This window comes from Miscanthus floridulus, chromosome 10, assembly GCF_019320115.1.
Source record: "Miscanthus floridulus cultivar M001 chromosome 10, ASM1932011v1, whole genome shotgun sequence".
Lineage (NCBI taxonomy): Eukaryota > Viridiplantae > Streptophyta > Magnoliopsida > Poales > Poaceae > Miscanthus > Miscanthus floridulus.
Genome location: NC_089589.1, coordinates 80,950,921 through 80,972,569, shown reverse-complemented (window position 1 = coordinate 80,972,569; position 21,649 = coordinate 80,950,921). Strand labels below are relative to the sequence as shown.

General features: G+C 41.4%; 1 protein-coding gene across 1 annotated transcript; it reads right to left on the bottom strand.

The window, feature by feature from the left end:
- Nucleotides 1-811: 811 nt before the first annotated feature.
- Nucleotides 812-4,881, bottom strand: LOC136488951 (protein ACCELERATED CELL DEATH 6-like). The gene is made up of 4 exons (XM_066485717.1): nucleotides 4,683-4,881; nucleotides 3,965-4,483; nucleotides 1,695-2,221; nucleotides 812-1,567 (listed from the first exon to the last, which is right to left on the bottom strand). The coding sequence occupies exons 1-4, from the start codon at nucleotides 4,879-4,881 to the stop codon at nucleotides 869-871; spliced, it is 1,944 nt and encodes a 647-aa protein (XP_066341814.1). The 3' UTR covers nucleotides 812-868.
- Between the last annotated feature and the right edge of the window lie 16,768 nt (nucleotides 4,882-21,649).

The window sequence follows — 21,649 nt, the reverse complement described above, 5'->3', positions numbered from 1 at the left end:
CTGATGTTATTTGAAAATTTTAAAAATTGAAATTTGGAATACTGTGCTACGTCTATATTAGAGGCAGGCCAAATTGCTTGCTGACTCTAAAAATTCATTTCTATATATAAATGCTTGGAATTCCAACTGCCTATAGAAATAGGCTAGACCGCCTTTACAAATAGTATTTTTAGAGACAATTTGGCTTACTATCCGCCTCTAATAATATAGGGCATTTCTAGAAGGCGGAAGGAAATCTTATTAGTCATCTCTAAAAATAAACTTTTATAGGCGGGTTGGCTCTGAAACCATTTTTAAAGGCCAATTGTGATAAAGCCGCCTCTACTAAGAACGAAGTGGAGATGTTGTTGTGGTGATACACCCTTGTCATACAAGGCTCCGAGGGCCACAAAACTACATGTTGCTAACTTGCTACCTAGCAACAAGATCATAGTATCTATATATTGAAAGAATATGAACTGGTAAAACCCAAAAAAAACACAGGATTACAATCCTTCACCATAAAAAATGGTAGTACATTGCATAGGGATTGCCTCCCTAACATTGCGCGGAGCAGAGCTAAAGAAGAGGTTGAAATCCACATCGAAAGCCAGCAAACTGCTTCCCATGATAAATACAGTAACTGTCAAGACCCGATGTAGCGACACGCATCATATTTTTGAGATTTGGCAAAGCTGATAACATAATTTTGTTGGTCTCCGTTGCCTCTATATAGGGTATACAAGACACGGGCACCACGCCACAATCCAGTCTACATGCATGGAACGATTACTGGATTAGGTTGGGAAAGATATACATATGTCTATGTACACAGATGAAACTAGTCTCCATGTATTACAATATTTAACCAGTAATTACATATATAAGTTTACACATGATTCCTAGAAGACGTTGACACGTTGCCAATTGTGTCCACAGCAGAAATTGCTATATTGCTTATGACTATGAACAAAAGCATGTTGAAGGCGTAAATTACTACAAAGGGATACTGCCGATTGATGCGCCTCTTGAGATGTTGTTTTCGTCCAAATAGAAGTCGCAGAACCCCTCTAAGTGATCCTGGACTTCCTAGGATTGTGAGCAGCAATACTAAGACATACAACCCAGAGTAGATCAGCCTAACCAATGCAATCAATGTAGAATTCTTATCACTTGTTGCAGCTATAGCTGTGAAGAATCCTAGCATCATGCTGAGAAGTGATAGCCAGAGGAAATGCATCGAGATGATGAAATCCAACCAGGAGTGGTGGGATCGCGAAGCTCTCCCATAAACGAGTAGGATGGTTGCCACCACGGCAGTGGTCACAGCAATGGTATCCAGCACGAGGAAGGCATTATACATGCGGTTCCCATTCAGAGTTGCCTTCCCATCAGATCCATATGAACCAGGCACGTTGAATGCTGCAGAGAAGGCAACTGTGGCCACAAGGGTGGAAACAATTGCAAGATTCTTTGATGTCACCAATCGCCATTTCACCAAGTCCTGACCAGCCCATTCCTTTACATGGTCTTGCCTCTGCGGCCTGAATTGTGCTTGGTAGACATTTAGCTTCACCACTAACCTTACCTGCTTGTTCGCAAATGTGTCACATGCATCATCACAAACTCTACTCTATCTAACATCATTCAACTAGAATGAAGAAATTAACTAGAATTGGTATTGCCTTAAGGATAAAAGATGGGATATTACTTACCATTGAGTAGAAACTGGTTGAGTTTTCAATCAGATCAGATGGGGTGCAGCCTTCATTGTTCATAATGTGAACCTGCACTTTTCCACTAGATAACAGCTTGGAGACAACTCTGTATTCCCCTGCCTGCACAGCCAAATGAAGTGCCGTGTTCCCTTCCAGGTCTTGGACATTCAGAAGATTTTCTAGCATCCGATTCTTTATAACATGGGAAACAATGGAGGAGTGGCCTCGCAAAGCAGCTACATGCAGAAAGCTTCGACCTTGGTTGTCACGGATGTCTGCAGAAGCGGGGCAGAATTGTAGCAACAATTTCACTGCAGGACCATTACCCATCAGCGCTGCAGCATGAAGAGCTGAGAGGCCTTCTCTGTCCTGCAAATATGCTGTGCTCGGTGGTGCGTATGTTAAGATCTCTTTGATGATATCACAGTCACCATCTGATGAAGCAAAATGTAATGGGCTGCTCTTGTAGCAATCAAGATCAGTTGCAAGTCCTGGCTGCCATCGCAGTAGCAAAGAAACCATTTCTACAAAAATAAAACATTTGAATTTAAAAAAAAAAACAAACAAGATTGAACATTTCATAATAATATCAGTGCCAGTGGGACATACAAATGCACAAATGCTAAAGGAATAGAAGAAGAACAAAATCCATCTTAATATCCACAAAGCATCCATGTTAATCCCCGCAAAGCACATTAGGAAAAAAAGATAAATTCTGATCATCATGAATAATAGCTATTGGATCTATTTTGTTCGACAACAAACACTCACATTTGCCATGATAAAAATGTAACCCTCTAAATTTCAATAAATTTGCCGTTCGGCTTATCCCATATTCGACTTGTTCGGCTTCTTTTTTTAGCCGGAATAGTATTTTTCTCTCACAACAATTCAACCAGAACAGTGTTTTTCAGCCAGTTTCATCCAAAATTCTGCCAGCCGAATGGGGCCTATAAAGATAATTGAAAAAATCATTAAATTGCTTCAAAAAATATCTTCCATTATGAAAGACAATGCAATGTAACCCCTAAATTTTAGTTATAACTGTATACATCTACTATTATAAAAAATAATACAAAGTAACCCATTTATTTTTTATTAAAATTACCCACCTTTATTGAAACTAATAATTTCCCTCAAATAATATATACGGAAAATAATTTAATAACCATGAAATACGATTTTTTATGTTTCTAAATTACATACTTCCATGGTTGTTAAACAAAAGTAAGCATAAATGCAACTATGTAGAAAGTAAACATACATACATGAAGATAAATATTTATTTTAATAAGTTACCAATCATACAAAATGTTCACTTAACGACCATGTATACCAATGACGCATATATTATATTAATCATACTACAATGACAATAAATTTTAACTGTCGTTGCTTTAGATATAAGTTTATACATTTTGACTGAAATGTTATGACACAACAATACTGCAAATTTAGTTTTTATAACTCGTTTCTATAACGACAATACCGCTTCACATATAATTCGATATTGAAAATAATTTCAGCATCTTCAGTTTCATGGTGCATAAAGAGTAACTTTGGTTTTGTCCTAAATCAAATTTCTTTAACTTCGACCAAATTTGTAGAATTTATATTGATAATCTAATCAAATAAGTTTACTATCAAGCCACATTAGTTGGTAGATCGAACAAAACTAACATATGGTGTTGCAGATGTTGGTACATTTTTTATAGATTTTGTCAAAACTAGACAAAGTTAAAGTAACTTGTAATTTAAATTGAGTGGCAGAATATATTTGTTAATAAAAATATAAAATTTCAATTTTAATAGAAGATATAATAAGCAGTAGAGTTTTAACTTAACATACATGTGTATAAAAAATTATAACAACTGATAAGATGTGTAGGTCAGTGCACCCAACATAGTGCGCTACACTTATGTCGCATTTTAATTTATAATATGAGCAGCTGATATCAGAAAAGATTTCACTCATCTGGGGAATGGTTAGATTTAAATGAAGTGATTAGAAGTCACCTTTTGTTCATAGATATTTCGATTTGGTACCTTGATTGTGTTCACAACACGAAAGCACCTCTTCACATTATGAAAAGCGTTATTACGTTGAATTGTGCGCGTGGGTCCACAGCTTACTTGTTCTTCATGCTCATATATTAAAATATAAAGCTAAGGTCAACTCTCATGATAATGTTGATTATTAGATAAAATATAAAACTAACATTATTCCAGTTCAACCATTTGGAGCATGGGGAGGTGATTGAACAAACCTGAGCTCTGCAGAACCGCCGCGTGCAACGCGTTCTGCGACATGGGACCAGCGGCGGACGCGTCCCTGTACCCAAGTATGGCCTCGACGGCGCGCACTGACCTGCTCATCACCGCCAGGTACAGCGGCGACACGGCGGCGCCGTTGACGCCGGCGGCCAGCTCGGGCGCCAGCTTCATCAGCGCCTCCCCCGCCTCGCCGTGGCCATGCCTGGCGGCGACGTGCAGCGCCGTGTCCCCGGCGCGGTTCCTGCGGCCCAGAAGCTCCTCTCGCAGCCTGTCCGCGTCCGCGTCACGCCTGGCCAGCCGGACGATGGCCTCGATCGCGCCGGCGTGCCCGGACCTCGCCGCGCAGTGGAGGGGCGTGTCCAGCGAGGAGTTGGCCGAGAAGAGGAGCGCGCCGTCGCGGAGGCCGAGCTCAGTGACGAGGTCGCGGTGGCCCTGGCCTGCGGCGATGTGGAGCAGCGTGCTGCGGTCCGCGGTCACCTCCCGGGTGGTGCAGCAGGGTCCATGCTGAGTGCCTGAAATAATCACAAAGCATGGAAGCTATGCTCATCAGATTCCCAAAAAAATACTCCGTTCCCACCAACAAGGCAACAACTCTCTATCTTTTGTGTCGACACTAACTCATCTCCTCTATCTCTCTCATATATGTTGTTCGGACTTCGGATCATCTGCAGGTATCTACTTGAGGCCGGGTTGCAAGCTAGATGTACATACCAGTTGGTCTGGCATCGCCTGGCGACGGCCGAGGACGACCGTTTCTAGCTGCCGTCGCGGTGTGGACGCCTCCAGTTTGCAGCCCGATGAGGACCTCCTCTGTCCGCCCCTCGAACGCCGCAATATACAGTTCGGAGCACATGAACATGCCATCTGGGAGTTCATCCTTGGAGATAGCTTGGCCTTGGGCACTTTCCATGTAAGTGCCTTCCGTATTTCTGTTTCAAGTCTCCGGCGGGATGCAGCATTACTAGTAGCTAGTCTAGTGTAGTTGAAACTCTCTCTCTCTCTCTAGCGGTAGGTTGAAGGGAGGGGCCTTCCCATGTGTTCGTCTTCCGTTTTTTTTTTATCATATATGCGTGAGTAATAGACAGTCTGATTTGTTAAACCACGTGTATAACTAGTATATCCTCTGTTGAATAGGCTGCACAGGTGGCATAGAATGAGTCAAACAGAATGCATATGCTCACATAATTTTTTTTTAAGATCCGGTTATCCGGCTTAGATTTATAATAAGGAGATGGTAGCAAACAACTGTTTGTTTGTTGTGAGATTTGGCTTATGCTCACTACGGGAGACCGGCTCTTTGCCGAGTGTCAAGTGGATTGCCGAGTGTTTTTTTTCGGGCACTCGGCAAAGAGCTCTTTGCCGAGTATTTTTTTTTGACACTCGGCAAAGAAGCTCTTTGCCGAGTGTTTTTTTTTTTGACCCTCGGCAAAGAAGCTTCTTTGCCAAGTGTTTTTTTTATACTCGGCAAAGAAAATTTCAAAGCACATTTTCAAGCAGTAAATTAATTCAAATGAAAAAGTTTTCAACTACAAAGTTGTATAACTCATCAAGATATACAATGTTTGTTTTGGTCTTTTTTCATATGACAAAGTGAAAGTAAATTTTTCACAAATCTAACATATCTCTCTCGTAGTTTATGAAACTACAAGAGAGATATATAAGATTTGTGAACAATGTTAGAACGACCATGTTGGATGAACAGATGACCAAACAACCAAAATAAACTTTGTAGATCTCGAAAAGTTATGAAACTTTGTAATTTACAACTTTTTGATTTGAAATCATCTTGTCATGCAAAACTGTGTTTGAATTTCAAAATTTTAAAATTCGAACTTTTCAAATGACCTCGGATGGAAAAACAACCAAAATAAACTCTGTAGATCTCGAAAAGTTATGAAATATTGTAGTTGGCAAGTTTTTGATTTGAAATCATCTTGTCATACAAAACTGCGTTTGAATTTTAAAATTTTGTGCTCTTTGCCGAGTGTTTTTTTTTACACTCGGCAAAGAAGCTTTTTTGTCGAGTGTTTTTTTAAACTCGGCAAAGAAGCTCTTTGCCGAGTGTTTTTTTTTTTGACACTCGGCAAAGAAAATTTCATAGCACATTTTGAAGCAGTAAATTAATTCAAATGAAAAAGTTTTCAACTACAAAGTTGTATAACTCATCAAGATGTACAATGTTTGTTTTGGTCTTTTCTTCGTATGACAAAGTGAAAGTAAATTTGTTCACAAATCTAACATATCTCTCTGGTAGTTTATGAAACTACAAGAGAGATATATAAGATTTGTGAACAATGTTAGAACGACCATGTCGGATGAATAGATGACCAAACAACCAAAATAAACTTTGTAGATCTCGAAAAGTTATGAAACTTTGTAATTGGCAACTTTTTGATTTGAAATTATCTTGTCGTGCAAAACTGTGTTTCAATTTCAAAATTTTAAATTTTGAACTTTTCAAACGACCTCGGATGGAAAAACAACCAAAATAAACTCTGTAGATCTCAAAAAGTTATGAAACATTGTAGTTGGCAACTTTTTGATTTGAAATCATCTTGTCATGCAAAAACGACGTTTGAATTTGAAAATTTTAAATCTTGAATTTTTCAAAAGACCTCGGATGGAAAAACTTCCTAAATAAAAATTGTAGATCTCTAAAAGTTATAAAACTATGTAGTTGACAACTTTTTGATTTGAAATCATCTTATCATGCAAAACTACGTTTGAATCTTTCAAATTTGAAATTCGAATTTTTCAAATGACCTCGGATGGAAAAACTTTCTAAATGAAAATTATAGATCTCGAAAAGTTATGAAACTTTGTAGTTGACCACTTTTTTATTTGAATTCGTTTAGGGCCTCAAACAAGCAATTTACTCTCGGTTTAGTATAATATATGATGATAGATAATGGAATCTAGACACAAATGACAGTGTAGTGCAGTAGACACGCAAGAGAGAGGTCGTGAGTTCGAATCCCGCTGGCCGCGTTAGCCGTGAATTTTCCGCAAAAATATGCAGTGACTTCGATGGAGACGGGCGGACGCTGACCGGTGGCGGCCTCCCTCGAAAAAAAACATTGCTATTATTTTTGGGTTTTTTTCATATTTTCATTTTACCGAGTGTAAATCTTTGCCGAGTGCTTTTCCGGCACTCGACGAAGGCTTTGCCGAGTGCCCGACAAAAAGCACTCGGCAAAGGTTTCTTTACCGATTAATTTTTTGCCGAGTGCGGCACTCGGCAAAGCCTTTGCCGAGTGTATTTCGGGCTTTGCCGAGTGCCGCGGGCACTCGGCAAAGAGAGGGTGTCCGGTAGTGGCTGATAGTACATCAATAAACAATATAGTCGTTTTCTTCCTTCCATCATTCACTGTCTACCAAATCTTTGAAAGTCACAATGAATATGTAGTAAGGGAAAGTGACACCTACACAAACTTATGTGTGTCGCAAGTCAAGTCACAAGTCGCATGATTTCTTACACACGCGTGGTCACGGAGGTTCAGTGCTTGCATGATCCTTCCATAACCACCACGCCTCAAAATCATGTGTGATAGAGTAGTTGTACGGATCACTTTAACGAATATTATAGTGCATATTTAAGAAATGAACCGATACAATATAAGAAAAAACTTTAAATCAGAAAGTTATAGATCATTTACAATAAAACTTTGGTTTAGGCCATTCTCCGTCGGAGGTCATTTGAAAAAATTTAAAACTATGAATTTCAAAACTATTAATCTTAAAACAGAATTTTCCATTCGCAAAAAAAAAAAAAAAAAAACAGAATTTTCAAGCGTTAAATGATTTCAAATTGAAAAGTTGTCAACTATAAACTTTCATATCTCTACATGCAATACAACTTTTGTTTATGTTGTTTCTCCATTCGAGATACTTTGAAAAATTCAAAAATATGAATTTCAAAATCTAAAAACTTAAAATAGAATTTAGAGCACTAAATGATTTAAAATGAGAAATAGTCAACTACAAAGTTGCAGCTTCCTTCGAGTACTACAACTTTAATTTAGATAGCATCTCTATCCGATGTTATTTGAAAATTTTAAAAATTGAAATTTGGAATACTGTGCTACGTCTATATTAGAGGCAGGCCAAATTACTTGCTGACTCTAAAAGTTGAAACTCTCTCTCTCTCTCTCTCTCTCTATATATATATATATATATATATATATATATATATATATATAAAAGTACTACCCTACAGCTAGCTACAAAATAAATTATTTTGTAGCCGAGCCCAAACTGTGGACGCGGACTGACCGGCAACGTCCCACCAGCCCCAGGAAATCCGTTGCATGCATGGCTCAATTATTAGCCGGCAATAATTCGCCTTCCAACCAGCCCTGCGCCATGTCCCCTAAATCACCACCCATAAACACCGCTAAGCACCGTTGTATATTTTACTGACCACAAAACCACCGTGCCACTCTATTTGCTTCGTCCTCCGCCCGGCTGATCCCGTCCGAATGGGCGATGGCAACGGCGGCGGGGCCTGGTGCTTTCATCGTCAACACCGGCGACACCTTCATCACAGCTCGTTGACTGCTGGGCGCCATGGCCGGCGGTTGTGCAGATCACCGGTGGGGCAGATCCGCGCGTGGCGGCCTGGCCGATGTCCGCCCGCTGCCGGATCTAGGGCCAGGCGGACCTCCTGTTGCAGCTCGACGTGTGAGCGCCACCTCCGGTCATGCGCGACGGCGGCCCACTCGTGTGAGCGCCCGTGCACGGGAGAAGAGGGACACCAGCCTCGCCGCGCCGTCGCCTGTTGTGCCTTTCGTTGGCTCGTCACCGTGGGCGCGTCGCCGGCACTGAAGGGATGCCTGGTAACCAACTTGCCATAGCACTAGCACGGCAGCTGCAGTGGCCCTTCTCACCTTCCTCTTTGCGTTTTGCAGATCCGTGGTTCTGCAAGGTCAGTCAACGAGCAATGCAATGCCATAGCAGAAATGCGGCATCTGCATGCAGATTCAGCATCCTCCTTGATTTGTTCTGCTAGCTATCTCCAGTCTCACGCTCCGATCCATGCTATTCTTTTTAGGTCAAATTTTTTTGCCATCATGCAGAGGCGATTTAGTTCGTCATTCTTTACCAGATCAACAGCTGCTGTTTGCAAGCTTGCCGCTGTGCATTGGAGGTTCATCTTCATGTTGGCAATCCATATATATCTCTTGAATGACGATTTTCCATAGTTTGTTTAGCCCCTGAACAATGTGAAATGTTAATGGTCAATGTGTAATCCAAAGCCATGGGAGAACCCCTTTTTCTCTCTCAAATTTTGGATGCAAATACATTTTATTGATATTCCTACGTGTTCCTTGTTGGAATGTCAACCTCTAACTTGATTTTTCGCTGCATGTATGTCCAGACTGCTTGATTTTTTCTTTGCATGTATGTCCAGATTGGTTTCTCTACTGTGTAACTTGTTAAATACAAACTATCTTTCACTACCGTACAATTCAATAATTTGCAGAAATCTCGTAAATAGATTATGTAACTACATGGTCAGAAATATATTTTTGTAAATCAATTTAAAAGTTTCTCATGAAGCATACTACAAGGGTTAGAAAGGCATAGATTCTAGTAAATATTTTTCAAAAATCTAGTAAATAGAATATCGTAACTACCAGGGGCAGAAAGGCATAGCTTCTAGTAACCAATTTGCAAATCTAGTAAACATATTATGGTAACTAATCTAAGGAGGCATCATATATTCTAGTAAATCATTTAAAAATAACAGAGAGGGACCTTCCCATGGATACAGTTCAAGATGTGTTCGTCTTCCGTTTTTTTTATCATATATGCGTGAGTAATAGACAGTCTGATTTGTTAGACTACGTGTGTAACTAGTATATCCTCTGTTGAATAGGCTGCACAGGTGGCATAGAATGAGTCAAACAGAATGCATATGCTCACACATCTTTTTTTTTTAAGATCCGGTTATCCGGCTTTGATTTATAAGGAGAAGGTAGCGAACAACTGTTTGTTTGTTGTGAGATTTAGCTTATGCTGATGCTTATGCTAATTTATTGTGAGAGGAAAACACTGTTCGTTCGATAAAAAGTACTACTGAAGTAGTTAAGTGAACACACGCACGAGGTGCGCTACCAGCCGCAGCCTAGGCTACGGAGAGCTTATTACATAAAAGGTAGTTGCGCAACCATTAGGACCTTTGACAGCTTCATTGTTGCCGCACTATTCAGTCCCCACACTTTCCGGTTCACCTTCCAGCTCCGGATCTTAGGGTCATTGCTATCCATCCTAGCATGTCCACCGGGGGAAGTCGGCGATAGAGGTGCACCATCGGCTCCCCACCTGCTTTTGGTCCACCTTTCCCAGAGACTCCTACAATACATGGGATCACATATACAACAACATCTGTTTTGCATCTAAGTTTCAGGGAACCCCCATCTCAACCGCCTCCGTCTCCTATACTATAGCCGCTAGTGCTTTGGCCAGCTTCTTGTTGCTCAGGCGCATGGCAGCTGTGAGCGCCTTGACGGCCTGCTCCTACAGCTCCTCAGCATACATATCAACATAGCCGGTGATAGCTGCATCTGGCGCTGGCGACTGGTTGTTGATGAAGTCGAGTTCACGCATGAGCTTCCTCTGGGCGCGTTCAGCCACCGGCAACGATGACGGGCGCGCCACGACACTACGCCAGATCTGGACATCACCGTCGGTTCAAAAACCCCCTTCACTGTTGGATTTTGAATCGACAGTGGCATACCGACAGTGATGAGGGGTTGACATCACTGTCGGTTCCTAAAAACTGACACTGATCTACAGGCAATAGTGTCAGTTCCTGGCTCCACCATGTAGTGTTCAGTTGAACAACACTGTCGGTTTATAGACCCAACCGATAGTGATGGTTGCTTTAAAAGTGTCAGTTCTTGGCTCAAGCCGGTAGTATTGAGCAAGCCTACACTGTCGGCTTGTGTCTCAAGCCGACAGTGTTGAGCAAGCCAACACGGTTGGTTCATGGCTCACGACAGCTGTGTTGATCGAGCCATCACTGCCGGCTGGTGGCTCAAACCGACAGTGTTGTCTTTAACAACACTGCTGGTTAGGATTTCAAGCCGACAGTGATGGCTCAACCTGAACTGGCAGTGCCCTCTTTACCATCACTGCCGGTTTTGTGCTAACCGGCAGCGATCTCTTTTTCACATTTTATTGTTTTATAATTGATTTTATTTTATTTCGTAGAATCAAGTTTCGCTTTATATTCGCTACATAGACAATAGGTCCATCAACATTAAACATTACAAATGTTACGATTATAGTTCAAATGTACTTATGAACTCTCGATCCCTTTAAATAAAAAAGAAATTACAATAGTCTAGCGAGCCGCTCTGGCCCGTACTGCGCCTTGTACTTCACGGACTGTGCAATGGAGAATGTTCCTTTTTTCCAAGCACTCTGATGCGATGAAGGCTGCTAGCTCCGATGATAGTGCTATGACCTTCATTTTTAGCAGCCTATTGTGTTTAAATTTCTTGCGCTGTCATTAAAAAATGGTTTCAAAAGGCAGAAATGTTAGAGAAATAAGTAGATCATTTTGTTGAATTAACAGATATAAATGAAATCAGGATTATACACACCAAAGCATCTGCCGCCTCCAATTTTACGCTGAGGTAGCGAAGCATTGCCCACATTACGTAGAACCCGCATTCATTGTTTCCCGCCGACTGGTCTAGGGTCTCCAATTGCATTTGTGCAACCTAGAATGGGACCTTCGTCCCACCGACCATTCTTGCCTAGACACCATGCCACATTATAAGTGTGAAAAAAGGAGCAACATTAGAATATGCTATGTGCGATTAGAAAATATTAGGTTATTAGGTTCGCTTCCGCATTAAGCACTTCGACTAGGGGATCGAGCAAAGAAAGTGGCTTTTTCTTTGAGTCCCACGCCTTGATACGATTTCTTTTAATATCTACAACAATGAAGATGAAATGGTTGCTGCAATCACAAAACCCTAGTTAACGAATAATCGTAACTACAAAAAACAAGCATAAAAATAAGAGTAGAGAACACATACTCGCAGTTGTAGGCTAGAAGTATTTCGATTTTATTACTCATCTTGAAATTTCAAAAATAGCAGTCAGTGTCTCCGTTAGATCTTCCACTTTATTTCTATGCATGCCTCCGTATGTTCTCTCGTTGACTAGCTCAGGGTCCAGGAAAGACATATGAGCACACTTTGTTTTGAAGCAATGTTTTGCTACACACCTGCATAATTCATGGGGAATGTACAATTGTTAACTATTTGTGTATCAAGAGAGTAGTTAATTATAGTATCGTGCGAGTAGGGTACTTACATAGTCCACAACGTCAACATTTGTGTATCGAGATTGCATCTCTGGAATAGCTGAAACAAGTGATCCCAACTGACAAAGTGCTTCTCTTCATTTGGATAATAGAAAACATGCGGCTGGCGGATAATATATTCGAAACCTACCTGCCCCGTCTCAAGTGCTTGGGCCAAGTATTAATCATGCAAGTCACTCATATATGTTGTCAAATCTTTATATTCCTCGTCCTCCAAGAAATTGCCTCTTTGAAACTGCATTACTGGTCTTGCCGTCTCATATAGTGAATTATAATAGATGTTCGCGGCATCATCCCTGTTTAATCTAGGGTTGTCTTGGACAATCTTGTTTATCTTCCTTTGATCTTCATGGTGTATTTCTTCGACTCTTAATTGATTGTGCTTACTCTCTGTTTGCCTATTGAATTCGGACTGCACCCTCCACTTAGGTAGTGAGGCAAATAGATTTCAAAATCTAACATTGTCTTCCTTGGAGGCTACTTCTGGCTTTTGTTGGTTCATCAAGTTTGTAACACTGCCACTCATCATCCTTTTCTTTTTTGTTAGTCCACTTTGGGAGCATTAGCGACCAAATCCGAGGACCTTTTCTATGACTGTGAGGATGCCTTAGATCTTGTTTTGGGCTGTTGTGGAGGAGGAGGAGGACGAGAATCATGTTTTCTTGGGGTGATGAAGAGGGAGGAGGAGGAGGAGTCTTCTCTTTTCCTAGGGCTGATGAAGATGGAGGATGAGGAGGAAGAGAAGGAAACTTCTGTCTTCTCAGGGGTGATGGCAAGGAACCAGGGAAGGTAGTGTGATCTCCTCTATTGGGAGATGGCGAGTGATCATCTTTGGGCGGCGAAGATTCGCCGTCATCCTCATCATCATCTAAAGACAACTAGTGATCAAGCTTAATGAAGCTCTTGCGCCAGGCCACATGAGCGCCCTTGTTCTGAACAAGGTGTTGCCTATCATCCTGTGCTAGGTAATCAATGTGCATCTTGTTATACTTCTTATCAAGTATAGTATCAATGCTGACGTGGGCTTACCCCGTTGGAATTGGGTGGCCATTAATGGTCCCATCTCCCACAGGTCAGGCCTAGTCGACCGCCACCTTGTCAGTTGTCCATTGCTGATGGATGTACAGCCTGACATTGATGGGTTCGGTGATGTAGTGCACTAGATGAGGCGCATTCGCCTCTTCATCGTCGAGCAGGGTTGATCCGCAGCTGCTGCGACCTTTGAACTGTGGGCTAAAGCTAGTCGGAAGAGGTTCTTGTGGTACTACTCCTGATCCCATGGACACCATATGTGCATTGACTTTTTCTTAAACCCTCTCATCAATCTATTTTTCGAATTTGTCTTCCATCTCTTTTAGAACCCTCATATACTCTGCCTCTTGTGCCGTTCTACCCCTTGAGCGGCTCCGATAAGTGGAAGATTCTTCCTCGAATGCTATTTTCCAAGGAACAAGACTGGCTCCTCTAGTGCGACCAGGGTGCTCCTTGTTTCCGAGTGCCTGGGTGAGCACGTCATTCTCCCAATTAGTACTGCAGGTCCCTTTCCTCACCTCATCATTTACCTCAGAGATCCTTTGGACGAGGCTGCTCATGGCTGGATTTGTGGAGCTAAAGCTCCCGTCCAGGCCATGGTGTACCCCCCTCGCTATACAGAAATATATCGATCTAGGCTCCCAATTGGCAGTCTCAGGCTTAATGCCAAGGCGTTCCACCTCCTCAAGTTCCCTTTCAAATGCATCCATCTTACTAGCGTAGCCACGAGAGTCAAGTTTATGAGGATTCGTCGCTTTAAGCGAGTTCACCTTATTCTTCCTGCTCAGTTCTAAGTACTCCTCGGATTGCCTATATTGCTTGAATTCCTACTAGAAGTCCTTCTGCTTGGTGTACTCTCCACCATCCCAATTTGGCTCTTTATCATCAAGGATAAATTTCTTGTACAATGTCCCCTTGAAAGTCTTGAAGCATGTCCCCATGATTTTTTGCTTTTTTCTTGACTTGATCCTTGTCATAGTCCTGTAGGAAAGTGAAATACTATGGGATCCATTTCTCCCATATGTCATCCTTCTCACTTTCAGAAACCCTCCACAGGTCATCATCTTTCCCAATCCATTTCATGTACTTCAACGAGATGTAGTCCCTTACAAGTGCCCCGATGACAGTTTTGTATTTGGCCGTAGCTTTTTTAGGTGCGAGCGGCTCCTTGACTTGGTCAAACTCAGTGATGCACTAGTGTGCATTCCTACTAGTTGGAAGCTGTGACACGCCTCGCTTGGTTCTGGCCTTGCTGCTACCCGAACCATCTGGCTGCTCGATCGGCTGAACCTCCTACTAGAGACACTAAGTAAGCTAATATACTCTCAATTAATTAACGTGTGTGGCTACCTAGTCACATGATACCTAAGTTATCTGGTCATCTTGATCTAGCCCGAGAAGAGTGGTAGGGGTCCATGGTACCTCGTTCTCACCGTCCCGAATGTTACTGCCACCGTTTGTCGGATCATGCTGCTCTCCCATCCCACCGATATCAGTCGCTTCTTGTTGCCTATTAGTTCTTGGGCGATGGGTTAACGGGCGACGATGAGTCATGGCTATGACATGATCATGGTCAGTTTTGGCTGCATACAGCTACTAGTAGCATTTGTGCATATATATATTACCCAACTAATAGAGATTTAATGCAAAGTCTAATAATAAGTCCACATGCAGTTCACGTACAACAAATGCATTGTTTGATTGGCTCCATACAATAAAGTCCACCTACTGTTATATGAAACAGACCTACATCAACTTCTAAATAAGAAAAGCAATGACCATACCCATAAATAAAAGCATGGCATCTTTCCAAGACCAAGGAGCAATTCTCCTAATCTTTATATCTCCGTTGGGTGGCTCCTCTTCAATCCCCACTACCGGCAGATGGCCATGGTTTGCACTCATTGGACTATAGTAAGCGTTCAAAGCTTCAGCTTCTGTGTTGTATTTTTTCTAACAATTATCTGGTTATCGATTGACTTGAGCATAGCAATCTTCCCAGGTAAGGTAGATCCCAGGCATCCGACCAACATGCACTACATACCATGCTATGGTTGCCTATACATGTAACCAAATTATGTTGATAGTGCTATGTCATTCAAACATGTTGTAGACCAAGCAAACTAAGTTTAGTGTATCGAGCAAAGTTGTAGACTATATTCAAATATTCAAACTTCAATTTCCAACACAACTAAATCATGAATTTCAACATCTAACTCATTTCAATGTATGTTTATGCACTAGTATGTGTTCAACCATGCTTCAAATGACCATAGTGTTTTAAGCTAATTTATTCGCCATAGATCAAAGAACATTTGCTACTAAGGAAATTTGAAGTGATTCTACACAAAATCTAGAGAAAAAGGGATAAATAGGCTACTGTCATCCTCACGGGCATTTCAGTGAACACCTAAGGGGCATGGCCAAAGGCACTCACCGTGGGGGGCGGTAGCAACTCTTTGTGTGCTCTAGAGGGCCTCGGTTCATGGTCTGCTTTGGTAGATGCAGGTGTGGATGAGGGCACGACAGGCGTGGACGACCAGACGAGGGCGTGGGTAATGGCGATGGTCCGGCGATGCTCCTGCGGTGTCGAGGAAGACGAGGGCGCTGGTATGGCACGGACGGCGTCAGACAGTGTTGAGGAAGATGCGTGCATCGGGCATCGGACGGTGGTGCGGAGGATGACATGGCGGCGTGGAGCAACGTGGTGTGGAGGACCACAGGGCGGGGCACAGTGTCGGGCGGCTTCCTCGCTGGGGACCGCCGGGCGGACTATGAAGAACGGCCGCCAGCGTGGAGGAAGAGGAGGGCGCGAGCGCAGCGGGTGGCAGGGCAGGAGGAGGTGGTGCTTCGCCGGTGTGGAGCAAGTGAGCAGCGCGGGTGTTTGAAAGAGGGCGAAATATTTCGTCAGCACACGCTCTGGTAATATACTGATTCCGCATCACTACTGGTGGCCAATCCAAACCGACAGTGATGAGCCTCATCACTATTGGTGGTAGCCTAGAACCGACAGTGATGAGCTACAACACTGCTGGTTCTGCTTAGCCTTTATGTAGTTTTAGTTTTGAGTTCCTTACGAATTCGTACTTCTAGCACAGCGGTTAAGGCACCGCACTCTATACCCTAAGGCCTAGGATCGAACCCTGTGTAGCGCAGGAGGGCAAACATTTTGATTTATTTTTCAATCACCTAACTGCACTCTAAATAAATAAAAGCAAATAAAAACAAACCCTCATGCAATTACTATCCTAGCACAGCAGTTAACTCTATACACTTTGGAGCCCAAGACCTGGGTTCGAACCCCGGGCGGGCAAAATTTTTTAATTTTGTTTTATTTTTGAATATAAATTTACTACACTATATCTAAATAAAAGAAAGTTAAAAACTACAGCTAATGCAAGTACTATCATAGCGCAGTGGTTAAGGCCCGCTACTCTGGACCCCAAGACCCGTGCTCGAACCCGAGGCTGGGTACAATTTTTTGATTTTTTTTAAAATATACCAATCACTGTCGATTTTCAAAACAAAACTGACAGTGGTAGTTGTCATCACTGTCGGTTTCTGCCCATCACTGTCGGTTTTTTAAACCAACAGTGATGATTATATTTTTTTCCTTTTTAAAACTAAATAAATTCACGCATTTATATTCCTATCACACCTATGTCCAAATGGCTTAATTTTTTTTTTGCAAGCATGTACATCCGAATTATGGCCCCACACAAGATCTTAGGTTTTTCTGATTATTTTCTTTATTATTATATTTTTGTTTGTGCTAGACGGTACAAAAGAGGCCCAATTACATGTTGGACACACTAGAATTTTGCATCCACCTCGAGCAAAAATTGGTCCTTATGCCACATGATACCCTGCGGAAAAGTTTAGCACCATTCCATATCGTTTCGGGGGTAGGCTTGGTTCAACCTCTAATTAATCGGTGACGTCGCACGAAAATTCAATTAAATAGTAGAAAGTACCAAACCATCTTAGAAAAATCCCAAACTTGGTGGTTCCTTCACCCGTGGCACGTGCAAGCCTGAAAAAAATTTAAGACCAATACGACACCGAAATGCATATGAACCACAGAAACATTGGGAACCTAGGTGTTTAGTCATTGTAACATGAGACGGCTTCTATAGGTTTGTGAAGCAGGTATGTACCGCCTATGTCCAAATGGCTTCAATTTTTTTCAAGCATGTACACCCAAATTATGGCCCCACACAAGATCTTAAATTTTTATGATTATTTTCTTTATTATTATATTTTTCTTTGTGCTAAAAGGGACAAAAGAGGCCCAATTACATGTTGGGCACACTAGAATTTTGCATCCACCTCGACCAAAAATTGGTCCCTTAGGCACATAAGACCCTATGAAAAAGTTTGGCACCATTCCAGATCGTTTTGGGTAGGCTCAGTTCAACCTCTAATTAATCGGTGACGTCACGCGGAAATTCAATTAAACAGCAGAAAGTCCCAAACCATCTCAGAAAAATCCTAGACTTGGTGGTTCCTTCACCTGTGGCACGCGCAAGCCTAAAAAAATTTGAGACCAATACAACATGGGAATGCATATAAACCACATAAACCTTGGGAACCTAGGTGTTTAGTCATTGTAAAATGAGACGGCTTCTATAGGTTTGTGAAGCAGGTATGTACCGCCTATGTCCAAATGACTTCAAATTTTTTTGCAAGCATGTACACCCAAAATATGGCCCCACACGATCTTAGGTTTTTCTGATCATTTTCTTTATTATTATATTTTTCTTTGTGCTAAAAGGGATAAAAGAGGCCCAATTACATGTTGGGCACACCAGAATTTTGCATCCACCTCTACCAAAAATTGGTCCCTAAGGCACATAAGACCCTGTGGAAAAGTTTAGCACCATTCTGGATCATTTTGGGGTAGGCTCAGTTTAACCTCTAATTAATCGGTGACGTCGCGCGGAAATTCAATTAAATCTGAGAAAGTATCAAACCATCTCAGAAAAAATCCCAAACTTGGTGTTTCATTCATGCGTAGCATGTGCAAGCCTGAGAAAAAGTTTGAGACCAATATGGCACCAAAATTTAGAGTTCTTGTTCCACAGCACATGAATTACATGACAAACACAAGCCGAATTAAACTTAAACTTTGCAAATTAAACCTAAACAAACACTAATGAGGGGGTGGATGCGCAGCACCATACATTTGCATCCAAGCATGGTAATTAATGTCATGGATTCTGTAACCATAGCTATCGATGAAGTTCAATGCCCAAACGATTGCACTCTCTTGTGCCTCAAAAGACCGGTGACATGGTCGTCCATAGATGTAACCTACTGAACGACCAATGGCCCAGTTAGTAAATCTTATGCAGAACTAGCGTTCTGCAGTAGTGTGTTGGCCGCGGTTCCTACTACAGTACTCCCAGTCATATCTGAGTCTCTCTATAGCTTAGTCTACAATGGCCAACAAGCCTAATGCAGCATAGCTACTGTCATGGAGCACCACCTGCAAACGGGCAAAACAAAAAATGAGAGATCATTATTACAATAATAATATAATAAATAACCATGACTCATGTATTAGTGACGTCAACTTCCATTTGGTTGTAGCTTGCCCAGTATTCGCTTATTTGCAGAACAGGGACATCACCAGCACGCAAAGCTTCTATCTTGAAATGCGAGAAATTAGGCACCTGATAGCAAATGTGCTAAAGTGCCACCAAACAGTTGCGCACGATAGAGAACTGGGCGCTTCTCCTGCTAAGCATCCGTGATCTCATCCGCTGGATAAATTCCTGATGCCCTGATGGTAGCCTCGAAGGGATGTAGAAGCTTAGTTCACACATCCAAGTTTGACCATCATCAGCAGATGCCGTGTTCTCAACGATGTCCGACACCATGAGCAAGCTAAGTGCTGCTTGCAGCCACTCTATCACGACTATCGTCTATGACATATGCAACAATAATATTATTTGAATGAGTCCATACATATTATAAAACAACACTTATTATGAAATTTAAACTATAATTATTAATTAATTGGCATCCAAAAATAAGATGTTGGAAAATATTTCATTCGATAGCTGAAATAGGGTGGTTTGGAATGGCCACATTAGGATCGAATGGATCATCGTTCAGGATGAAAACCTGGTTCTTATGGTGGGGGAGGTCCGTTCATCCCACCTAATAAAATTCAAGAAATATGACTATAAATATATATTTCATTATATAAAATGTGCCAAGTAAAATGTAGCAAACTAAATAAATATAGATCTATGCATATATACACATAGCTAGAATACGGAAGAGGAGAATATATATATTGCATTGTACCTAATAAAATTCAAGAAATATAAATAGAAAAATATATATTGCATTATATAAAATATGCCAAGTAAAATGTCGCAAACTAAATAAATATAGATCGATGATGCATATATACATAGCTACAATGTGAGAGAGAAGAACATATATAAACCTATAATGAAATATCCAGGAGCCATGATCAAATCTCGTAGAGTGAAAAGAGTGAGAAGTGAGAGTACGTGAAACTAAGAAATGAGAGTGAAGTGAAGATGCGTGCGTGTGTATGTTTCTGGTTCCTTTTTATAGGGGCAGACGCATCACTACCGATTTTAAAACAAAACCGACACTGATGGTGTCCATCACTGCCGGTTTTGTAATGAAACAGACACTGATGTGCCCTATCACTATCGGTTTTGTATGAAAACTGACAGTGATGTGGCTGACAGCACTTAGTTCCATGCACTGCATGCATGCATGCTACAATAAAGGTCATTACTTACGAAAAAATAGTAATCATGTGATCTTTATTTAATGCTCAAATAAGGTCCAAAAATTTCGTATCAATTGCATAATTTCATATATGGGTACAAAAAACCGTTGTCCATCCAAAAAATGCTAGATAATTAATTATTAGGGAACCATATATATGTAAAATATCCATTAATGCATTGCCATTTAAAGAGACAAACATCGATATATATATATATTTTGGTTACAAAAATACAACATAAAATAACAGAGACCTTGAAATAAAATTACATATACGATAACAAAGACATGACACTAAAATGAAATATATGATAACAAAAACCTATTTTCGTCTAGGTTATTGTTACCATCAAAATGTACAAACACATTATAAGATAACCACCTTAGAAGCATTCTTCTAGCACCCAACTAGGGTCAAATAGCTGCCAGAGAATGTCATAGATGGCTGACGAGCTACGCCTTCGGGAGACGAGCGGAGAGGTTGTCGGGCACTATTGAACCCATGCCTCTCCGGACTGACAGTATAGGGCACACGGGATGATTGCCAAGCAGCGATGAATCCATGCCTTTTTAGTCAGATAGTCCAGAGCACACCAAATAGGATGACTCTGTCAACCTCGTGGTGTCTCCAAGCTTCGGCGTTGCTCTATCTTCAGAAACATTCTTCTAGTACCTTTTCTGTGCACCATCCTTGCGGATGACAACGCTTATTGAAATTTGTATATGGAAGGCTTTCTCCCACAGAGAGGCCATAGATGTGTATAGTAGCTAGAGAGAACGAAGTGAGAAATAAGCAGCAAGAGGGTGGCAAGACTTGGCTGTTGAGAGGCTAGCTCCTGGTCGAGAGCCATTTTATAGGGGCTAGCAGTCTTGGTACGTTTTTGTTTTTGAACTAAAGCTATCGGGGTAGGTGGGAGCAGTGCTCCTACTGTGGTGGTCAGTGGGAGCATTGTTGGCCTGTGAGGAGCATCTAGACATTACTGTCGGTTTTAGTTTAAAAACCGACAGTGAAGGTTGCCTTCTTTGCCGGTTCTAGGAACTGTATCACTGTCGGTTTTTATTTTTTAAACCAAAACCGACAGTGATGGGCCCTTCCATGCTGACACCTAGCAGTTGGGCTGCCTATTGTCGTAGTCTTTTTATAAAAAATATAAAAAAACTTCAAGCCTAGGTCTCAGGGTTCTTAGTTTGGAGCCTTAACCACTACGCTAGAATAGGGATTACATTAGAATTAGCTGTACATTTTATTTTATCTCGTTGTAACGCACTACTACTATATAATAAATGAAAAATAAAAAAAATTTGGCCCACCTAGGATTCGAGCATGGGTCGCGGGGTCAAGAGTGCACGACCTTAACCGCTGAGCTAGGATAGGAAGTTCAGTTAGATTGGTTTTATTTTTTGTTTTATCCCGTCGTAACGCACTCCTAAATAATAAATGAAAAATGAAAAAAGTTTGGCCCACATAGAATTCGAGCGCGGGTCTTGGAGTACAGAGTGAGCGGCCTTAATCGCTGAGTTAGGATAG